Source organism: Rutidosis leptorrhynchoides, chromosome 4 (assembly GCF_046630445.1).
Source record: "Rutidosis leptorrhynchoides isolate AG116_Rl617_1_P2 chromosome 4, CSIRO_AGI_Rlap_v1, whole genome shotgun sequence".
Lineage (NCBI taxonomy): Eukaryota > Viridiplantae > Streptophyta > Magnoliopsida > Asterales > Asteraceae > Rutidosis > Rutidosis leptorrhynchoides.
The window spans coordinates 599,602,448-599,623,817 of record NC_092336.1 but is presented as its reverse complement, the minus strand read 5'-3'; the positions used below and the strand labels follow the sequence as shown (position 1 = coordinate 599,623,817).

The 21,370-nt window shown below is 33.8% G+C and overlaps 2 protein-coding genes across 3 annotated transcripts; one reads left to right on the top strand and one right to left on the bottom strand.

The window, feature by feature from the left end:
* Nucleotides 1-617: 617 nt before the first annotated feature.
* On the top strand, nt 618-4,683 carry LOC139903933 (uncharacterized). 2 transcript variants are annotated; one of them, XM_071885857.1, is made up of 9 exons: nt 618-876; nt 1,844-1,930; nt 2,028-2,083; nt 2,187-2,282; nt 2,358-2,435; nt 2,527-2,589; nt 2,901-3,074; nt 3,592-3,687; nt 4,389-4,683. In XM_071885857.1, the coding sequence occupies exons 1-9, from the start codon at nt 675-677 to the stop codon at nt 4,461-4,463; spliced, it is 927 nt and encodes a 308-aa protein (XP_071741958.1). In that variant the 5' UTR covers nt 618-674; the 3' UTR covers nt 4,464-4,683. The 2 variants fall into 2 exon arrangements, with proteins under 2 accessions (XP_071741958.1, XP_071741957.1); XM_071885856.1 differs by having other exon boundaries at nt 2,025-2,083; nt 4,389-4,682.
* A 25-nt stretch (nt 4,684-4,708) lies between these two features.
* On the bottom strand, nt 4,709-5,911 carry LOC139903934 (transcription factor MYB114-like). Its single transcript, XM_071885858.1, has 3 exons — nt 5,627-5,911; nt 5,425-5,554; nt 4,709-5,349 (listed from the first exon to the last, which is right to left on the bottom strand). Exons 1-3 carry the CDS (start codon nt 5,760-5,762, stop codon nt 5,031-5,033), a joined length of 585 nt encoding a protein of 194 aa, XP_071741959.1. The 5' UTR covers nt 5,763-5,911; the 3' UTR covers nt 4,709-5,030.
* Between the last annotated feature and the right edge of the window lie 15,459 nt (nt 5,912-21,370).

Here is a 21,370-nt window from a genome sequence, read left to right as displayed (position 1 = left end):
GGATATTTTTAATGGTACCTTCGGCTACGTAGCACATGATCACAAAAGGAACTAATGGCAAGCGGTTTGTTGGGTGGTTTGTTACATTATATGGAAGAATCAAAATGCAAAGGTGTTCAAGAATAAGCTCGAGACGGTCCCATCTTTATTTAGCGAGGTTCAAGTTCTTTCATACGATTGGATTTCACGACGTTGCAAGGGTCATATTATGGATTGGCTTCAATGGTTCTCACAACCTTAGTTTCTCTCTTTTGTTAGTTGCAATCTTTGCAATTAGCTTAGGGCGGTGTAATTTGTTTTCTCTATTTCTTTCGTGATGTATTGTGTTGTTAAGGTTGCCCAGTCAACCATGTACTATTCGTGATTGTTTAATATAAGTCCTTCTTGCTTTTCAAAAAAAAAAAATGTAATTTTAAACGATTGGAAGCTTTCCTAGTTCCTAGCTAGAAAAGTTTGGTTGATAAAAATTTTTGGCCGCTTAAAATAAAGTTTGGTGTTTACCGTTGGTGCACATCTAAACGTTACAAGGGTCCGATTGGTAAATATTGAGTTTTCAAGGCGAGTCATCGAGGCGGATCCCAAACACGATTTCCCGGGCTATCCAAAATAACAAATTGGATGGATGGGAAACAAAATAAGAAGCCTTAATTAATACTCATCACTTCACTTCTTGAATGACGTCATCAATGGCGGGTGTTTTACCTTCGTCAATTTCTTCTCCAAAACACATACTCTTACATTCTTCACACCGCAATCTTCTTTCAAATTCTAAATCATTTTCCTCTCCTTCAATTATCAAAAAACCATCCATCATATGCTTCTCATCCAAGAAGGGAAAACCGGGTTTTTTCGACGTAATTCTCGACTATATCGAAGGTATAATACGTGCATCTTATCTACTTGCTTCACGTTACATACATCTTTCTTTTGTGGCTGTCAATTTTAACAATTCTAATTCTCGAATTTAAACCCTAAGTTCATATACTCAAAAGTTGAATTTATATTGTGCCACAGAGGGAGTTTGTGATTTATATTTATAGTTTATCAATTTGAAATCCCAATGTGTTGGTGATTTTAGTGTTATCAACAAGCATTTTAGTTAATTGGGATTTACTTGAAAGCAAGGGTCATTTTACTTATAACGGGTTAGGAGAGTGTGGAGTACATACATGCCCGTAAGAGTTAACTTGATGCCGTTATGAAAATTGTGGTATTGAAAAGGTTCAAAATTCCACCATTTTCCAATAGGTTTGAACGAAAGGTTGCACATTTTCGTTGAAAGGTTACATCTTTTTGTTGAAAGGTTACATCTTTTTGTTGAAAGGTCGTGTCCTTTCATCGCACCCTTTCATTTCTTATATATATGAGATATAAGATTTTGCTTTCATAAGAACATATAGAAAAACACACATTCTCTCTAATACTTGATTTTGATTTCTTTTTGCATGGAAACAAAATCGTTCTTGTCTTATCCCAATTAGGAGTTCGTGTAAACCCGAGGCTTGTGAGGGGCGAAATACTTAATTAGGAAAGTGTTTCACGATTCAAGAACCAATCCATGATTATCAATTCACAACCCTGATTTATAACAAATGTACACTCTGAGATTGAATAAACATGAGAGGATAAAAAGCCTATTAAACAAACTCTAATTTGTTGCTCAATGTACAGTAACTTTTAAACAAATGGTCTTGAATTTGGGAGACACACCATTGAAGGGTATATATATCTTTAGAATGAATGGTTTTGCTCTCCAAAAATAGCCAATATATGTGGTTTTGGAAACTATACTAGTCGAATTCATTGGTTATCCTAAAACGATATTAGTTTATCTATGGCGTAGGGGGTCCGAAATTGAGAAAATGGTATGGGGCACCTGATCTTTATGCAGAAGATGGATCCGTTTTGGAAAAAGCAGATGAATCTTCAGGTAATCTACGCGAGCTACCGAATAAATATTGTTTTTTTTTTTTTGTTCATTTGTTGACTAAGCAAATACCAGTTCATTTATTCTTGAAAAATAGAAGAAGATGAAGTCAGAGATGCAGTTTTGGTTACAGACGGGGACAATGAGATTGGTCAGGTAATCTATATGTATATACTTTGTAATATTTAGATGAGTGGCTGACTTTTTGCATTATTGATGGGAGATGAAGTTGAGATGGGTAGTAATTTAACTTTTGTAGACGGTTATATTGTCGTTAATAATTAAACGAATTAGAGTTAAAGCGTTAGTGAAGGACAAGCGAGCTGCTATGGAATCATTTGGTACTTATGTCGAGGTTAGTCCAGATACACTTTGAAGTAATAATTAATACCTTGCCTAAATTTTGATTTTGGTTACCTTGAATTTGAAGCCGATGACGGGAGATCTCAAGGATCCTTCATTTCAAAAGAAATCCCTGAGAGGTGTTCGTGCAATAATATGTCCCAGTGTATGCTGTTTTTAAAATCTAGCTTTTTTTTAGTTATTTATGTAAATATAAATATTTATGCAGGTTGAATGTGGTTAATGTTTATTCGCAGGAAGGTTTCCTATCTACGGTTGAGAGTTTGAAAGGGATACAGCATGTGGTTATATTATCTCAGGTACTTTTTCTACCTCCATGTTATTGTAATTTGCACTTTCTCTGAGAAAATTAAATGTAAGTCAAGGTGGCTAGATGGATAGGTAGGGAAATAGGTTTAAAATTGATTGTTACGATAATAGGCTTAAATCTGTGAGTAAAACGATTTAGAAGGTTTTATGCATAAAACACTTAAGTTGCTGACTTTTAACCTGTTTGACCCATGTGAGATGAGATATAACAGGATGGACAAATTGATAACAACATAGTTAAAATTGCCATCTGTACATGTATGTAATATATGTTTGATATGGTGATTTGACAAGGTTACAGTTGTCTGTTTATAAAGGAAGTAGCGGTGTTCAAGCAATCATTAATAGCAATGCCAGGAAGCTAGCAGAGCAAGATGAATCGATAGTAGTTTCGTCAGGAACTCCTTACACTATAGTCAGGACGGGGCTGCTTACAAACGATCGTAGGGGCAAGTCTGGTTTCAGTTTTGAAGAGGTATTTTCTTGGTTACGGTCAAGGTTGCGGAACTCGGAATTACTCTCCGAGTACTCGGTTTTTGGAGAGCTCCTAGCCGAGTAATCAAACTCGCTCATAACTCAGCCAAATATCGGCCAAAACTCGAGATTACTCGGAAAATCAGTCAAAACTCAGCCAAAGTTTGGGATCACTCGGAAAATCGGTCAAACTCGGTCAAAGTCAAACTTATTCAACATCCCTCTAAAAAGTCCCTACCGAGTGCTCGGTTTTTGCAGAGCTCCGAGCCGAGTAATCAAACTCGGCCAAAATCGGGATTGCTCGGAAAATTGTTCAAAACTCATTAAAAAATCGGTCAAAGTCAAAGTTGGTCAACATCTGACACTCCTCGATTATTCCCCGAGTTGCCAAGCATTCCCTAAAAAGTCCCAACCGAGTACTCTCCGAGTAGCGAGATTTGCAACCTTGGTTATAGTTCAGTATGAAAAAGCCGATTAATTGTAATTTTTGGTGATTAAGTTAACATTCCACCTCACAGGGTTGTACAACAAATGGAAGTCTTAGCAAGGAAGACGCTGCATTCATATGCATTGAAGCTCTTGATGTGGTGCCCGAAAAAGGACTGATATTTGAGGTTGGTTAAGGCTCCCACCCTTTTTCACATTTATGTTTGTGTTCTCAGAAAGTCCGGAATATAGGTAGCACTTCTATAGTTCTATATGTATACTAGAGAACCATCACTAGATAGCCCAGTGGTTAGGGTCCTGAGTTCCTTGCAAGAGGTGGTGCTCTCAGGTTCGAATCCCATATAGGGTGAATATATAGTGGTGGCCAGGGATGGGTTGGAAACAGCCAGGGAGTAGTCCTGCTGGCTGCTGGGCTGCGTACATCAGAGTATGGGGTCAGATTACTCGCCCTCCCGGGTAGCCCGAACAAGGAAAACCTTCTACCTTTTTATATATATACTAGAGGTGACATAATGGACGGGTCAACTAAGTTGACTTTGAACACTATCAGTCAAGAAGTTTAACTTATATAGATATTAGCGTTTCAATATGATGACAAAAGCTATACGTATCTAATCAATGATCTAAAAATATGAATTGAATAAATAAACAGGGTTTGAATCGAAAATACACCTTGAATGACTTTCAGCGTGTTTGACCCGTGAGAACATAACATGAACTAAATCAACCCACTCATAAGCAAATGGGTTGAAATTTCCACCTCTAGTATTTATGACTTCACGTATCCAAACGGTTTGCTACATCCTCGGTCATTGTTTGGATTCTTATGATATCAAGTTCTGAATCATGATATTATGTGCGACTACAGGTTGTTAATGGGGAAGAAAAGGTTCTGAATTGGAAAGACCAATTTGCAAGATTGATGGAGCAAGCACAGAAATGACTTCAAGAACCTCAATGGGGTGACTATAGTGTGTTTCGTGTTCATTCATTTCATTGTTATCCACGATTAAATATTTAAATATAATATAGTACATAAAAAGAACGATTCACCTTTTTTATTGTTCTATGAATATGAAACTAGTTTTGTTATTGTTCTGTATTCTAGTAGTATTACATAATCTGTTTTTGGAATCAATGAGAATTAGTTAAGGTGATGATTAGCTAAAGTTGAATTTATTCATTTATTTTCATATAGTATAAACATAGTTTGTATAACGCCGGTTGGACAGAACCATTTCCGATAAATCTAAGTTATCTACACTGTCACAGATAGAAGCATCAAAACAACTTCGAAATCTGGAATACTTAACTATTACTACAACATTAATCGTAAACATATAGCCTGAAATTCGCTTGAACGCCTGAAATAGATGCAGACTGAGATGAAATTGCACTACAGAAATACACCACAGGTACCAGCAATGCAACTGTTACGCCAATCCGAAGTCATCGGGTCCTCAATTGCCGAGCATCTGAACAAGATGATGCGTTGGTGTTGGAACACGCACTACAAAAATACACCACTGGTACCAGCAATGTACCTGTTAACCCAATCCAAGGTCATCGGGTCCTCATTCGAGAAATCAAAAAACTCGTCAACGTTGAAACTAAACTTTGAAGATTCAACTCCATGTTTCTCTACACCAGTCCCATCATCTTCTTTCATCTTCTTGTCAACCATCTCACCTAACTTGGTCTCGCTTCTCGTTGAATACCGATCGGTTCGTTTTTCCACAATTTCCTTCTTTTTGCTTAAATGAGAATTCCAATAGTTCTTGATCTCATTATCGGTTCGCCCTGGTAGTCTTCCCGCAATCAATGACCACCTAATAATTATATTTAGAGATCAACAGTCATCAATCAAGTATCATCACTATTTAAAAGAATGAAAACATAATCACCTGTTTCCTAAAAGTTTATGAAGCCTGATAATCAAGTCTTCTTCTTGATCTGATATATTTCCTCGTTTGATATTCGGTCTCAAATAATTTAACCATCTTAGTCTGCAACTCTTTCCACACCTCTGCAAACCTGTAAACCTGGTAGTTCAATTTGACAACGTTTAACTTGTTACTCGTGTGTGTTATAGTTTCATATTCATACCTGCTTTTGTAGCAATAACTGTCCATTTTTTAGGACCGTGTATCTCTATAGCTTCAGCTAGCTTTTCGTCTTCTTCTGCTGTCCATGCTCCCCTATTGACTTCTTTCATTGAAGATTTAGCTGTTTTCGGGTCCATTCGCTGGAGAAAGCTGTGTTTCTCGGTGAAGCACTTAGATAGTCATTTATATGCGACCCGTGAATTATTGCGTATGTTTGCTATGCTGTGTGCTTCTGTAGATGGAAACTGTAGGTAGATAATCTAAATATGCTCTACAGGAGAGCACTTAAGACCAGTGACATATGCGCGCTTATAAAACAATGGGCTCATATATATATATATATATATATATATATATATATATATATATATATATATATATATATATATATATATATATGGTTATTATAAAATACCTCGTAAGAGTCGGATGCCAGTAAAATACCTCCACAGAATTCCCCATGTGGCAAGCAACGAGTATCATCCCACTTTGTCAAGGGTTGTAAATCCTTGTCAGGAGTGGGATTCGAACCTGCAACCATTTGGCAAAGGGTTCCTCATGGTGGGCCCCAGCTTCTAAGACAACGGGTAACACGTAACTATTTTTTTTTTGAACAGCGATTGGGATCACCCGAGGGGGACTAAACCACCCATTGCGATCATCTCCCGTTTCGACTATACCGATGCAGCGATAATAACACTTAACTATTATTGTAGCTCATTAGTAACCGATGAATTTTAATTTGGCTTTATTGTTTTTATGATAATATGATAATATAGGTAACTGCAGCTGCTTAATATCTGCCGTAGTACTAATTAAGGAGACTACATTAACCCATTTACTTTATACTTATGAAATCAATGGATTTGTAATCAAAGAGATCATGGTTAACTTTCATCCCTATAGTAATATTTATTTAAAAATGATTAATTTTCGAAATAATACAATATTTGTCTGATTTAATTTATCCTCTTACATTTCTATTAATTTTCAAATTACTGTGAGATTATAACATGCGTCATCCACTTATTCTCTCAATAAATACGTGTTTTGACCCGTTACCCAACCCACCTGACCCAAAAAAATTTAAAATTCCATACCTTGCCCTCCTCAGTTGTATTTACCCTTGGAAAGGCATCTATCTTTATGAACCTATTATTTGTAAATACTTATATTGATACCTTAACAACTAGTCACTATTTCGTCTTACCTCTTTTATCGTCTGTCGCATACCGGAAACATTCTCAGGACCTTTACTGTGTATATTATTAAAGGTCTGTTTGGAACAATGCTGTTCTTACTAGTAGCAGCCAATTTCCTACCCTCAGAATAAGGAAAACAACAATATGCCACCAAATGGTTAGGTTAGAATTATGTTTAGTTTAGAGGTTAGGTGAAATAATGACGATTATAAGATCAAAAAAGTAAGTTATATACTACAATAACATCATCTTTAGTCACACTTTCTTACCTTCAATAGTTTTACCATAGTTTTTTTATTGCAAAGAGTGGAATAATCTGATGTAACAGAAATGATGTCTATAGTTCTAGACGTATAAGCGACTACATGTTAGCGCTGTCTTAAATTGAATTAAATTAATTTGAAATTATAAACACGCATGATTAACATCTATCCATTTCTTAGTGAAGCATGCATATAGTGTGATACAGTAAAAGACAAGATTTTGGTGCTAGAATACAAACAAGTCCTTCAAATATTCTACTTACTCTCATAAAATTGTGATGGGAAACATCTGAAGAGTTTAGATATGTTAATTGCCACATCATGTTTTTATTAAGGCATGATCCTGTATTCCTGTAGATCCCAACTACTAGTCGCCACACGAAGATAGTTAGATAATCTACTAGGCGAGATTAGTTTTTTTATCGCAAGTTTTCTACTAGGACTGTAGCGCGGTTGCTCATAAAGCACAAAAATGTACCAACCTCATATGTAGTTGTTAATTACCATAGGGTGGAACAAAGGAAAAACTACAGCATATGAAGGTAGTAATAAGGATATACTACTACACAAGATCAGTATTTATTTTTTAGAATTAGTATTAGTATTAATATTAAATTAATATTAATATTAATATTGATATAATTAATATAATATTACTAGTGTATTAGTGTATATATAGGAGACAAAAGTTTGTGACATACTCCTGCAGCCAGTTTTTATTAACCAAATGAACATCTTCCCCATGCATTGTTTAGTATATATTAGTATATGCACTCTGCACTAGTGAACAAATGTGTATTTTTGGTATTTAACTCAAAATAAAATAAGCAAACATACTTTTACTACTTTATATTCCTAGTTATGCATCTAATCTAATTTCTAATTTCTAATTTAATTGATAATAAACCTGAAAGAAATCATCATGACCTTCTATTATACTTGTATGTCTATTATTTAAACCTCATTGGTAGTACTTGGGGCAATCAAAGAAATGATCTAAAATGATTACGAGATACTCTGATTATATACTTATGAGTAATAATAATCACCCTTATCTCGAATAACATGAACATGTTTTTTTTGATGTAATTAGGCTAGTTGCTTTTCGTTGGTTGAAAAATAGAAGTCATGGTGTTCCAAATTGGAACACATGGCTCTCTATTCCTTTGTAATCTTCCCTTAGCGTCTAGCTAGGGATCGTTTTTCTAATATATTCATTTTTTGGCCGTAAAAAAAAAAAAAACATGAACATGTTTTTCATTATTTGTTTAAGACTTTGAATAATTAATTCATAAGTTTAAAAATTAGACTATTTGTTATGAGGCACAACGCCGCCCGTGGAATCCTACATAGCAAGCTCATAACGCCTATAATGCTTGTTATGAGGCGTTGTAGGGCAAAATTTGTGGGGCGTGCAGCAAAAAACAATGGTTGCAAAAACGAAGTTTTCTTATTGTTGATTGGTTGTTACCATTTAGTGAATAGATTAGTGCAAAGAATAGAAAATCGTCGAGGTTAGAAAATTGAAAAGAAAGATATACGTAAAGATTGTTGAAGAAAGACTGAAAGGAAAAGAATTTTTAAAGTGTTGAGAGGATCGATTAGGCTGATACTATATTTGAAATAATATTTCTTCACACATTGTGGGCTTCATTTTATTCATATTTATAATATCATTTATAATTTATTGGACAATGCTAAACGTAGCCCTTAGGGCTACGCTTAAGCATACCAAATTTAAGTTTGAAAACTCCGGTTAATTAATTATAAAGTATAAATATTCCTTTTTTAGTATCGACTTTCCTTATATAACTTTGGCATTAATGTTATTCATGGCAGGGTTAAGTTATATAAATGGAATAAAATTATTTTTGGTATGCTTAAACGTAGCCCTTAGGGCTACGTTTAGCATTTTCCTAATTTATAATACATACATAACTTGGTGAATAAGATAAATTAAAATAAATATGGAAACTATATATACTGTACACAATATTTACTCCTAACTTGGTTTCTCTATACATCTAACTTAATCCCTAAGTTCTCTATACATTTAACTTAATCCCTAAGTAATACTCTGTTAAATTGATAAGAAAATGAATATGATCGTTTGTATTGATTACTAATAATTGATACAAGCTGAATTGATACAATCTTGATTGATGAAAACTGTTACAAGGCTAAGTGTTTTATACACAAAAACTCTAACAGCTATTTCCTAACAAAGTTAGGCTCCATTATTACCTTTGGAACCACTTTACTCTAAAGGGAAAGAGCTGTTGTGGTTGACTGTTATGGTTGACTTATATCCGTTGAAACTTGGAACCATATGCTGTCTTGTGGTCTTCTTAATAAGGAAATGATGAAGAGATCTTTACTTCTGATCCTAAAGTTAGTTACCTAAAAAGGTAACTTTGGTTTGATGTTTTAATCCAGTATTCTAACACTCCCCCTCAAGTTGAATAGTGGGGTTTTCAATATTCAACTTGCCAAGAACTTCACTGAAGAGTCTTCCATTGACTGATTTTATGAGGATGTCGGCAAGTTGATCTTCTGATCTGATTGATGGAAGTGAAATAATTTCGGCATCTAACTTCTCTCTGATAAAGTGTCGATCGATTTCAATATGTTTGGTTCGATCATGTTGAACCGGGTTCTCTGAAATGGCAATGGCTGCTTCATTGTCGCATAAGATTTGAATAGCTTCTTTTGGAGGGAATCCTATTTCTGTCAAGAGTTTTCGAATCCATAATGCCTCCACTACTCCCTTTGCGATACCTCTAAATTCTGATTCAGCACTTGATAGGGACACGACCTTTTGTTTCTTACTTTTCCACGCAACTAAGTTTCCTCCAATTATTGTGAAGAAACCGGAAGTTGACCGTCTATCTCCTTTTTCTCCAGCCCAACTTGCATCCTTATAAATTTGTGTTTCAAAGTGCCCATTCTTTTTGAATATAACTCCATGATCCGCTGTTTTCTTCAAATATCTGATGATTCTCATTACAGCTTCCATATGGTGAACCTGTGGTTGATGCATGAATTGACTCACAACTCCAACTGCATGTGCTATATCAGGTCGAGTGTAAGTGTGACAACCCGGAAATTTTTGATCAAATTTAAACTTAATCTTTGTATGATTAACATTTTCGACACGATAAGCAAAGTCTGTAAAACTGAATCTCAAAATTTTTGAACTACTTTTATATATTTAAATACCCTTCGGTTGTTTTCGACGTTTCGCGAACAATTATATGTAAATAGATACATATATACTATAACTTGAAAAAGTAACAATGTATTAACTGTTTGATACCGTACATTAAACTTATTGGTTTAAATATCTATTTGAATATATATGATAAGTTGAAATACTTATTATTAAAATTAATTATAAATAACTTCCAATGTGTATTTAAAAACTGATTTATGTATATCAAATAAAGATATATACATATATATAATTTCATGTTATTTAGTAAACGATAGTAACATTCATTTGTTAATTCGATTGGTATTTAGATAAGTGAACTAAAACGTTTAAGATGAACAAGTAAAACACTAATTTGCTACAGTATTTTCAAATTGCTACAATACCCAAAAAGCTACAGTGTTTTTGAAAATCACTATTTACTACAGTGAAATTGACTTTGCTACAGTGAATTGCTACAGTAAAAATTGACTTAGCTACAGTAACTGTGCTGCAGTAAAACACTATTTCAAAATAATATATATATATATATATACTACGAGACGATGATTTATAGAAGCAAATAACCAAAACACTTAATTGATTAAAGCTACACTTAGAATGACATAGTTATGAATGATTAAGTTTATATTTTGACAAAGGTACGAGTCACGAAACGAAAAGTACTAGTTTTCTCAGCGTACGAAAGGGCACTCGAAAAACCGTAACCGGGACATAAGTCGAGTGATAACATACGACTTATCGAAACAAAAATTACAAGTCAACTATGCATGTGAATTTGATATAATATATAATTAATTATATAAATTAAATATATTATATTTATAATTAAAAAATATGTCGACAAACTAGAAGTTAAAAGATCATGAGCTGGAAATCCATCCCATACGATCGCATGGGAAATGGTCTTGGAGTCCATGCGATCGCATGGCAGCCTGGTCCAGGCCACATCTATAAAAGCCCGATGTTTTCAGCTTTTGATTTCATTTCAATTACTCCGTAATATATTTATTAATTATTATTATTATTATTATTATTATTATTATTATTATTATTATTATTATTATTATTATTATTATTATTATTATTATTATTAAGATTAATATTATTATTAATCTTATTATTATTAGTAGTATTTGTATTATTATTAGTATTATACATAAGATACTACGACGAGGTCATGAGCGTGTCACTTTCAAAATAGTTTTATGAGCGGGATAAGGCTAAGGAAATTATGGGTTATTGCCAAGGAGGTTATGGGTAATGTTCGGGGGTATATTTGTGAATCAAACCTAGTGTTTGTCATCTCCGTTACGTCTACGTACTTTTCTACAATATTGAATCTCAATATTGATATGTTGAGATCTACGGTTATTTGGTAATCCGAGTTTCGATCACATTTTGGTGAACGACTTTATATGCTGCTAAGGTGAGTTTCATTGATACCTTTTTAATTGCTTTTGCAATATATTTTTTGGCTGAGAATACATGCACTTTATTTTAAACGCAACGGATACAAGTACATTGATAATGATAAAAACGAACATATATTTCATAGCATTATTCCTCAAGAAAGACAAGCTTTTAGTTGCAATTGTTCTATTTAAAAGTGATATTCGTTTAAATAATAAAAGGTGAAGACAAAAGACAGATTCGACGAATTGAAGACGCAAACGACCAAAAAGCTCAAAAGTAAAAAAGACAATCAAAGAGGTTCCAATTATTGATAAGAAACGTCTCAAAATTACAAGAGTACAAGATTCAAAACGCAAAGTACAAGATATTAAATTGTACGCAAGGACGTTCGAAAATCCGGAACCGGGACCAGAGTCAACTCTCAACGCTCGACGCAACGGACTAAAAATTACAAGTCAACTATGCATATGAATATAATATAATATATAATTAATTCTTAAAATTAATATATATATTATATTATATTTATAAAACGTCAGCACAAGGAAACAAGCAACATGTGAGCTCTCCCAGCTGGCCATGCGATCGCATGGCCAGGAAGAAGAAAGTCCATGCGATCGCATGGCATGAAAAGTCAGGCCACATCTCCTATAAATTCGCAGTTTGGTGAACGCAAAAACATATATATCCATCCTCTCTATATCTATACGTAAATATTTATATTTATATTTTAATTTTAATTTTAATTTTAATCATAATAATAAGGGTATGTTAGCAAATGTTGTAAGGGTGTAAGTCGAAATTCTGTCCGTGTAACGCTACGCTATTTTTAATCATTGTAAGTTATGTTCAACCTTTTTAATTTAATGTCTCGTAGCTAAGTTATTATTATGCTTATTTAATCCGAAGTAATCATGATGTTGGGCTAATTACTAAAATTGGGTAATTGGGCTTTGTACCATAATTGGGGTTTGGACAAAAGAACGACACTTGTGGAAATTAGACTATGGGCTATTAATGGGCTTTATATTTATTTAACTAAATGATAGTTTGTTAATGTTAATATAAAGATTTACAATTGGGCGTCCCTATAAATTACCATATACACTCGATCGGACACGATGGGCGGGGTATTTATATGTACGAATAATCGTTCATTTAACCGGACACGGGAATGGATTAATAGCCACTAGAATAATTAAAACAGGGGTGAAATTATGTACAAGGACACTTGGTATAATTGATAACAAAATATTAAAACCTTGGGTTACACTCAGTCGACATCCTGGTGTAATTATTAAACAAAGTATTAAAATCTTGTTACAGTTTAAGTCCCCAATTAGTTGGAATATTTAACTTCGGGTATAAGGATAATTTGACGAGGACACTCGCACTTTATATTTATGACTGATGCACTGTTATGGACAAAAACCAGACGGACATATTAAATAATCCAGGACAAAGGACAATTAACCCATGGGAATAAACTAAAAATCAACACGTCAAACATCATGATTACGGAAGTTTAAATAAGCATAATTCTTTTATTTCATATTTAATTTCCTTTATTTTATATTTAATTGCACTTCTAATTATCGCATTTTTATTGTTATTGTATTTAATTGCACTTTTAATTATCGTACTTTTTAATTATCGCAAGTTTATTTTATCGCACTTTTATTATTCGCAATTTCATTATCGTTATTTACTTTACGCTTTAATTTAAGTCTTGTATTTATTTTTAATATTTTACATTTGGTTTTAACTGCGACTAAAGTTTTAAAATCGACAAACCGGTCATTAAACGGTAAAAACCCCCCTTTATAATAATAATATTACTTATATATATATTTGTATTTTTATAAAAGTAAACTAATATAGCGTTAAGCTTTGTTTAAAGATTTTCCATGTGGAACGAACCGGACTTACTAAAAACTACACTACTGTACGATTAGGTACACTGCCTATAAGTGTTGTAGCAAGGTTTAAGTATATCCATTCTATAAATAAATAAATATCTTGTGTAAAATTGTATCGTATTTAATAGTATTTTCTTGTAAAATTTAATAGTATTTTATACCACTCTGCTCAAACATCAAGTATTTTTGGCGCCGCTGTCGGGGAACTCAATTTCTTGCTTAAAAGCCGGAAGCGCAACGCTATATATATAAAAAAAAAAGATTTTTATTTTTAAGTTTACTTTTATAAAAAAAATACGCTTTTGTAAAAAATACGTTTTAAATATTCTAAAATATAAAAAGAAAAATAAAAATATAAATATTTTTAAGAGTTTGTTAAATATTTAAGTTCTATAAAAGTTTCTTTATCTTTATTTTATAAAAATATATGTTTTATTTAATTTATATAAATATATTATATAAATATATAAAACAGAAAAATAAAACACAAATCAGAAAAGAAAAAAAAACACTCGAGTCCAGTACTGTAGCAGCCCAGTAACTGGCCCGAAACCCTAGCCCATGCGATCGCATGGCCGGGTAACATAGAACTCATGCGATCGCATGAGCTCACCTGACACGTCTGATCAGTCTGTCAACTGCATTAATTACGGTGTAATAATTATTATTATTATTATTTAATTAAAACCCTAATTAGGGTTAGTATTTTAAATAATTAATTTAGTTTTATTTATTTAATTTATATTATTTAGTTAATTAGTTTATAAAATTAATAGTTTTAATAAATAAATAATATAAAAATAATATTTTTATAAAAATTGTAATTTTACAACTTTTTGTATATTTTTATATTTTGTCCCTTTTTAATAGTTTTAGCGTAATTTTTGTATTTTTCGCTCGTATTTATTTTTAACTCATAGTTTTTGCCATAGTTATTTTTACTTCTAGATTTTTAGGCTTTGCCGTAAAATCCCTTAAGTGCTTTTTCTTTAGACTAAGATTTAGGTGCTTTAGAATTTTGCGACGCCTTTTTAAGTTTTAGTACCTTTATAAGATATTGCCATTTGGGATATAGTTTTACTTGTAAGCTTTAATATTTTTAGACGCCTTTTACCTATGTATCAATTATCATTCCAATTAGTAATCTCAATTTGCGATTATAATTTTAAGTTAGTTGTAGTAATAAGGTTAGGTTAGTCAAGTGTTTTTAAGTGTTATAAGTTTCTTTTATTTTTCCGTCATCTTTTATTTTTTTTTCTTATTTTTCTTTTTCGATCTTTTTCCGACGAACTCTTTTTCTTTCTTATTTCTCGCCATTCTAGTTTTTAGGACATAGATTTTTAATCTACTTCTTATCTAAATTTCTTAAAATTACGAAAATTTATTTTAAGTGGTTAAATTAATAGACATCAAAATTTTCTGGTTCGTAGTAATAGTTGGATTTGTACGTGGACCGGGTTATTGGAGCCAAACAGTCCTCAATTATATTGAGACCAAACGAATCCTGCCCCTCTGCTGCATCTTTTGGCTATTCGAAACGTGGGCAAAATCAGAAAAGTCTATTGATTGGATAACTTATTATAATTTTTCTTTCCTTTTAAAAACTAATAGGATATTCAGTGAATGCACCGAGCAAGACGTTCACCACCTTTTGTACGTTCACCACCTATAACTAGATCAAGACATTTAGCAAATATTACTGCCGTTGATTTTTCTTTAGAATCGTCATCCAGTCGACCAAGTACTCTAGTTCAAATTTTCGATAATCCATTTTTTGAACCCGACCTCACAATTGAGAATCCGGAGAATATTCAGGGACGATTCGTAGATCCTGAACCACTAAACTTTCCTCCGGAACCACCAATCATTCAAACAGAGATTGTTGAGGAACGAACCATTAAATCAGAATCCTCTAGTGATTCCGATTCAACAAATTCAATTATGGAGAATCTGGAACCTTTAAGTATGGAAGACCGAATGAGAGCTAAACGCACTGGCCAAGGTCACGCAATTACTCATCCAGACATTAATGCGCCAGATTATGAAATCAAAGGACAAATTCTACACATGGTGACTAATCAATGCCAATTTAGTGGTGCGCCGAAGGAAGACCCAAATGAACATCTACGTACCTTTAATAGGATCTGCACACTATTTAAAATCCGAGAAGTGGAGGATGAACAGATATATCTCATGTTATTTCCCTGGACTTTAAAGGGAGAAGCCAAAGATTGGTTGGAATCGTGACCTGAAGGGGCGATTGATACATGGGACGTTTTAGTTGAAAATTTTCTTAAACAATTCTTTCCGGCATCTAAAGCCGTAAGACTTCAAGCAGAAATTGTTACGTTTACACAGAAGCCAAATGAAACTCTATATGAGGCGTGGACTAGATTTGGAAAGTTGTTAAGAGGATGTCCGCAACATGGTTTAGACACCTGTCAAATAGTACAAATATTCTACCAAGGATGCAACATCACTACAAGGAAAGACATAGATATAGCAGCTGGTGATTCTATTATGAAGAAAACCGAAACTGATGCTTACAAAATTATTGATAACACTGCTTCCCACTCACATGAGTGGCACCAAGAAAAAGATATTGTTAGATCATCTAAAGCAGCTAGAGCCGATTCTAGCCATGACTTAGATTCCATTTCCGCAAAGATAGATGCTGTCGAGAGACGAATGGAAAAGATGACTAAAGATATTCACTCAATACGAATTAGTTGTGAGCAGTGTGGAGGACCACATTTGACAAAAGATTGTCTCAATATTGAATTAACAATGGAACAAAGAGAGAATATTTCATACATAAACCAAAGGCCTGGAAATAATTATCAGAATAATTATCAACCGCCAAGACCGATTTACAATCAAAACCAGAATTATAACAGAAATATTCCATACAACAACCAACAAGGTCCTAGCAATCAACAAGTATCCAATAATACTTACAATCAGCAAAGACCTAATTTTCAAAACAAACCACCACAACAAACCGATGATAAAAAGCCGAATTTAGAAGATATGATGACGAAGCTAGTTGAAACTCAAACGCAGTTTTTCACATCTCAGAAACAAACTAATGAACAAAATGCTCAAGCATTTAGAAATCAACAAGCTTCTATTCAAAATCTGGAACAAGAAGTAAGTAACCTAGCAAGGTTAATAGGTGAAAGAAAACCAGGAAGTTTACCTAGTGATACAAATGCTAACCCCCGAAATGAAACAGCTAAAGCTATTACCACAAGAAGTGGTACAACACTTAAACCACCTGAAATACCTGTAACTTCTGATGAAGCTATTCCTACTCCACAAGAACCACAACCTGATCAAGATAAGGAAAAAGAACCGGTAGTTGAAAAGGTTAATGAATATAACACAGTTAAGGCTAAACCTTATGTTAAACCATACCAACCACCACTTCCTTACCCGAGTAAAATGAAGAAAGAGAAACTTGAAGCCGAGCAATCCAAATTTTTGGATATGTTTAAACAGATAAATGTAAATCTTCCTTTCATTGATGTGATTTCAGGAATGCCTAGATACGCTAAATTCTTGAAAGATCTGATCACGAATAGAAAGAAAATGGAAGAACTCTCGGCTGTTACTATGAATGCTAATTGTTCAGCAGTGCTGTTGAATAAGATACCAGAAAAACTATCTGATCCAGGAAGTTTCACAATTCCATGTTTTCTGGGTAGTCTTAGTTCAATAGAAGCATTGACAGATTTAGGTGCTAGTATAAATCTAATGCCATATTCACTATACGCTAAACTAGACCTTGGAGAATTAAAACCAACAAGAATAAGCATACAACTAGCCGATAGATCAATAAAATATCCTAGAGGTATAATGGAGAACATGCTAGTTAAAGTTGGTACTTTAGTATTTCCAGTAGATTTTGTTGTTCTGGACATGGAAGAAGATTCTCAAGTTCCTCTCATATTAGGAAGACCATTCTTAAACACGGCTAAAGCAATGAGAGACGTGTTCGGTAAGAAATTGACCCTAAGTATAGAGGATGAGAGTGTTACCTTTTCAGTTGATAGAGCAATGCAACAACCACAATCTGCAGATGATACATGTTATTATATTCAAACTATAGATGCACATGCAGAATTATTAGAAGAATTTCCAGAATTACAAGGAACAGGAGAATGTTCTTTAAGAGAAGGTAATGAACCAATTGATGAAGTTGAAATGTTAGCTACACTTATAGCTAATGGATATGAACCAACAACAGAAGAAATTCAAATGCTAAAAGAAGAAGACAGATATCGATACAAATCATCGATAGAAGAACCACCGAAATTAGAGTTAAAGCCACTTCCAAACCATTTGGAATACGCTTATTTACATGGTGAATCTGAATTACCTGTAATAATATCGTCTTCTCTTACTGAAAATGAGAAATCACAACTCATTTTTGTGTTTAAAGCTCATAAACCAGCCATTGTATGGAAGATTCATGATATTAAAGGAATAAGTCCTTCGTATTGCACACATAAAATCCTTATGGAAGAAGGTCATAAAACGTATGTGCAACGCCAACGAAGACTAAATCCTAATATGCAAGATGTAGTTAAGAAAGAGATTATTAAACTGCTAGATGCAGGTCTAATTTATCCAATTTCTGATAGTCCATGGGTAAGCCCAGTTCAATGCGTGCCTAAGAAGGGTGGCATGACTGTCATTACAAATGAAAAAAATGAGCTTATTCCTACTAGAACTGTAACAGGATGGCGTGTGTGTATTGATTATAGAAAATTAAATGACGCCACCAGAAAAGATCACTTTCCCTTACCTTTCATTGATCAAATGTTGGAAAGATTAGCCGGAAATAGTTACTATTGTTTTCTAGATGGATTTTTCGGATATTTTCAAATTTCAATAGCACCCGAAGATCAAGAGAAAACCACATTCACGTGCCCTTATGGTACTTTTGCTTACAAACGCATGCCATTTGGACTTTGCAACGCCCCTGCAACCTTTCAAAGGTGTATGATGGCGATTTTTCATGACATGATAGAAGAATGCATGGAAGTTTTCATGGATGACTTTTCGGTCTTCGGTGATACATTTGAAACATGTCTAGCTAATCTTGAACGAATGCTTATTAGATGCGAACAATCAAATCTAGTACTTAATTGGGAGAAATGCCATTTCATGGTTAAAGAAGGCATCGTTCTTGGACATAAAATTTCAAAAGAAGGAATTGAAGTGGATAGAGCTAAAGTAGATGTAATTGCTAAACTTTCACATCCCACCAATGTTAGAGGTGTTAGGAGTTTTCTAGGGCATGCCGGTTTTTACCGACGTTTCATAAAAGATTTTTTTAAAATTGTCACTCCTATGAATAAACTCCTAGAAAAGGATGCTCCATTCATCTTTTCAGATGAGTGTATCAAATATTTTAATATTCTTAAAGAGAAACTCACTAATGCGCCGATCATGATAACACCAAATTGGAATCTACCATTTGAACTAATGTGCGATGCAAGTGATTTTGCAATGGGAGCCGTTTTAGGACAAAGGATTGAAAAACGATTTCAACCTATATATTATGCTAGTAAGACGTTACAAGAAGCACAAACGAACTATACAACTACTGAAAAAGAACTCCTTGCTATTATCTTTGCTTTTGACAAATTTCGATCATATCTCGTTCTAGCAAAAATGGTGGTCTATACCGACCATTCTGCTCTTAGATACCTATTTTCGAAACAAGATGCTAAACCAAGATTAATCCGTTGGATCTTACTCTTACAAGAGTTTGATATTGAAATCCGAGATAAAAGAGGAGCAGAAAATCTCGCCGCTGATCATCTTTCTCGTCTTGAAAATCCTGAGTTAGAAGTTCTAAATGAATCGGCCATACAAGACAACTTTCCTGATGAATATCTATTGAAGATAGATTATAAAGAAATTCCATGGTTTGCAGACTATGCAAACTACTTAGTTTGTGGATTCCTTGAAAAAGGATTATCGTACCAAAAACGGAAGAAATTCTTCAGTGATATAAAACACTACTTTTGGGAAGATCCACATCTGTTTAAAAGTTGTCCCGATGGAATAATACGCCGATGTGTATTTGGAGATGAAGCTAGTAAAATATTAAACCATTGTCACACAGGACCAACAGGAGGGCATTATGGGCCTCAACTAACAGCAAGAAAAGTTTATGATGCTGGATTCTATTGGCCTACAATTTACAAAGACGCACACCTTCTTTGCAAATCCTGTGATGCTTGTCAAAGGGCCGGAAAAATAAGTCAACGTGATGAAATGCCACAAAATGTCATACAAGTATGTGAAGTATTTGACATTTGGGGTATTGACTTTATGGGTTCATTTCCAAAATCTCATAATAATCTATATATACTCGTAGCTATTGATTATGTATCTAAATGGGCGGAAGCACAAGCTCTCCCAACTAACGATGCACGAGTTGTAGTCAACTTTTTAAAACGTCTTTTTTTCAAGGTTTGGAACACCGAAAGCTTTAATAAGTGATCGGGGTACTCATTTCTGTAATAATCAACTTGAGAAAGTTCTTAAAAGATATGGAGTAACTCATAAAATCTCCACCGCATATCATCCACAAACAAGTGGACAAGTTGAAAATACCAACCGAGCTTTAAAACGTATTCTAGAGAAAACCGTAGGATCAAATCCGAAGGAATGGTCCATTAAATTGGAGGATGCACTCTGGGCTTTTAGAACAGCCTACAAAACTCCAATTGGAACCACACCTTTTAGACTTGTTTATGGAAAAGTATGTCATCTTCCAGTAGAAATTGAACACAAAGCATTTTGGGCTTTGAAGACATGTAATCTTGATTTACATGAAGCTGGATGTCTACGATTAAGTCAACTAAACGAATTAGAAGAATTAAGACATGAAGCATACGAAAATTCGTTAATCTATAAGGAAAGAACGAAGAAATGGCATGATAAAAGAATCAGAAGTTTAAAAGAATTTAAAGAAGGAGACAGAGTTCTTCTTTTCAATTCACGATTCAAGCTATTTCCTGGAAAATTGAAATCAAGATGGTCTGGACCATTCATAGTCAAAAGAGTTTTCCCATACGGAACGATAGAATTAATAAATTCAAATGGGATTGAATTTAAAGTTAATGGTCACAGAGTTAAACACTACATAGATAGTCCGATGGAAGTTGACAACGAAGTTAATCACAATTTCGACACCACATCTAACTAAGTGTGGGGAGAATCAAGTCTTTAAAGGATAATATGTATTTCTGTTAGAGTTAGATTGTCTGTTTTCATGTAGTTCTCGAAAATGGAACCCGAATGGTCTTTCCCTAGCAGACCCTAAAGAACTAGTCTTCTCCCCCCATTCTGAATTTTTATTTTTTTTAGGAAATGAAGACTGCCTGTGAACTAAACCATGGTCTAATGCTATACGCTTTGATCACTAAACGTAATAATGACACACTTCCGAGTGAAATAGTATCAGTAATCAGAGAAAGATTGGACGGAGTTAGAAAAGAATCCAGATGCGAAGATAATAAGTTACAATTTGGTAAAGGAAAATCAAAATCCGCAGCGAAAAGAAGAGCACGACACCTAGAACGATGTCACAAATGCGGAAAATGGTCACATGGAGGTAAATGTTCAAATAATCAAACCTATTCAAATACCGAATTTGTTACTTTATGCAGAGACGGACCGTTCATATGTTTAGAAGAAAAGACACTGAATGCT

What these genes read in the sequence shown, in the direction of transcription:
- LOC139903934 (XM_071885858.1), bottom strand. Translation starts at nt 5,762, where the DNA reads ATGGACCCGAAAACAGCTAAATCTTCAATGAAAGAAGTCAATAGGGGA. An exon ending in AGTTATTGCTACAAAAGCAG is followed by an intron (nt 5,555 to 5,626) that starts GTATGAATATGA and finishes CCAGGTTTACAG; the next exon opens with GTTTGCAGAGGTGTGGAAAG. An exon ending in CATAAACTTTTAGGAAACAG is followed by an intron (nt 5,350 to 5,424) that starts GTGATTATGTTT and finishes TATAATTATTAG; the next exon opens with GTGGTCATTGATTGCGGGAA.
- LOC139903933 (XM_071885856.1), top strand. Translation starts at nt 675, where the DNA reads ATGACGTCATCAATGGCGGGTGTTTTACCTTCGTCAATTTCTTCTCCA. An exon ending in GTGCAATAATATGTCCCAGT is followed by an intron (nt 2,436 to 2,526) that starts GTATGCTGTTTT and finishes GTTTATTCGCAG; the next exon opens with GAAGGTTTCCTATCTACGGT. An exon ending in AAAAAGGACTGATATTTGAG is followed by an intron (nt 3,688 to 4,388) that starts GTTGGTTAAGGC and finishes GTGCGACTACAG; the next exon opens with GTTGTTAATGGGGAAGAAAA.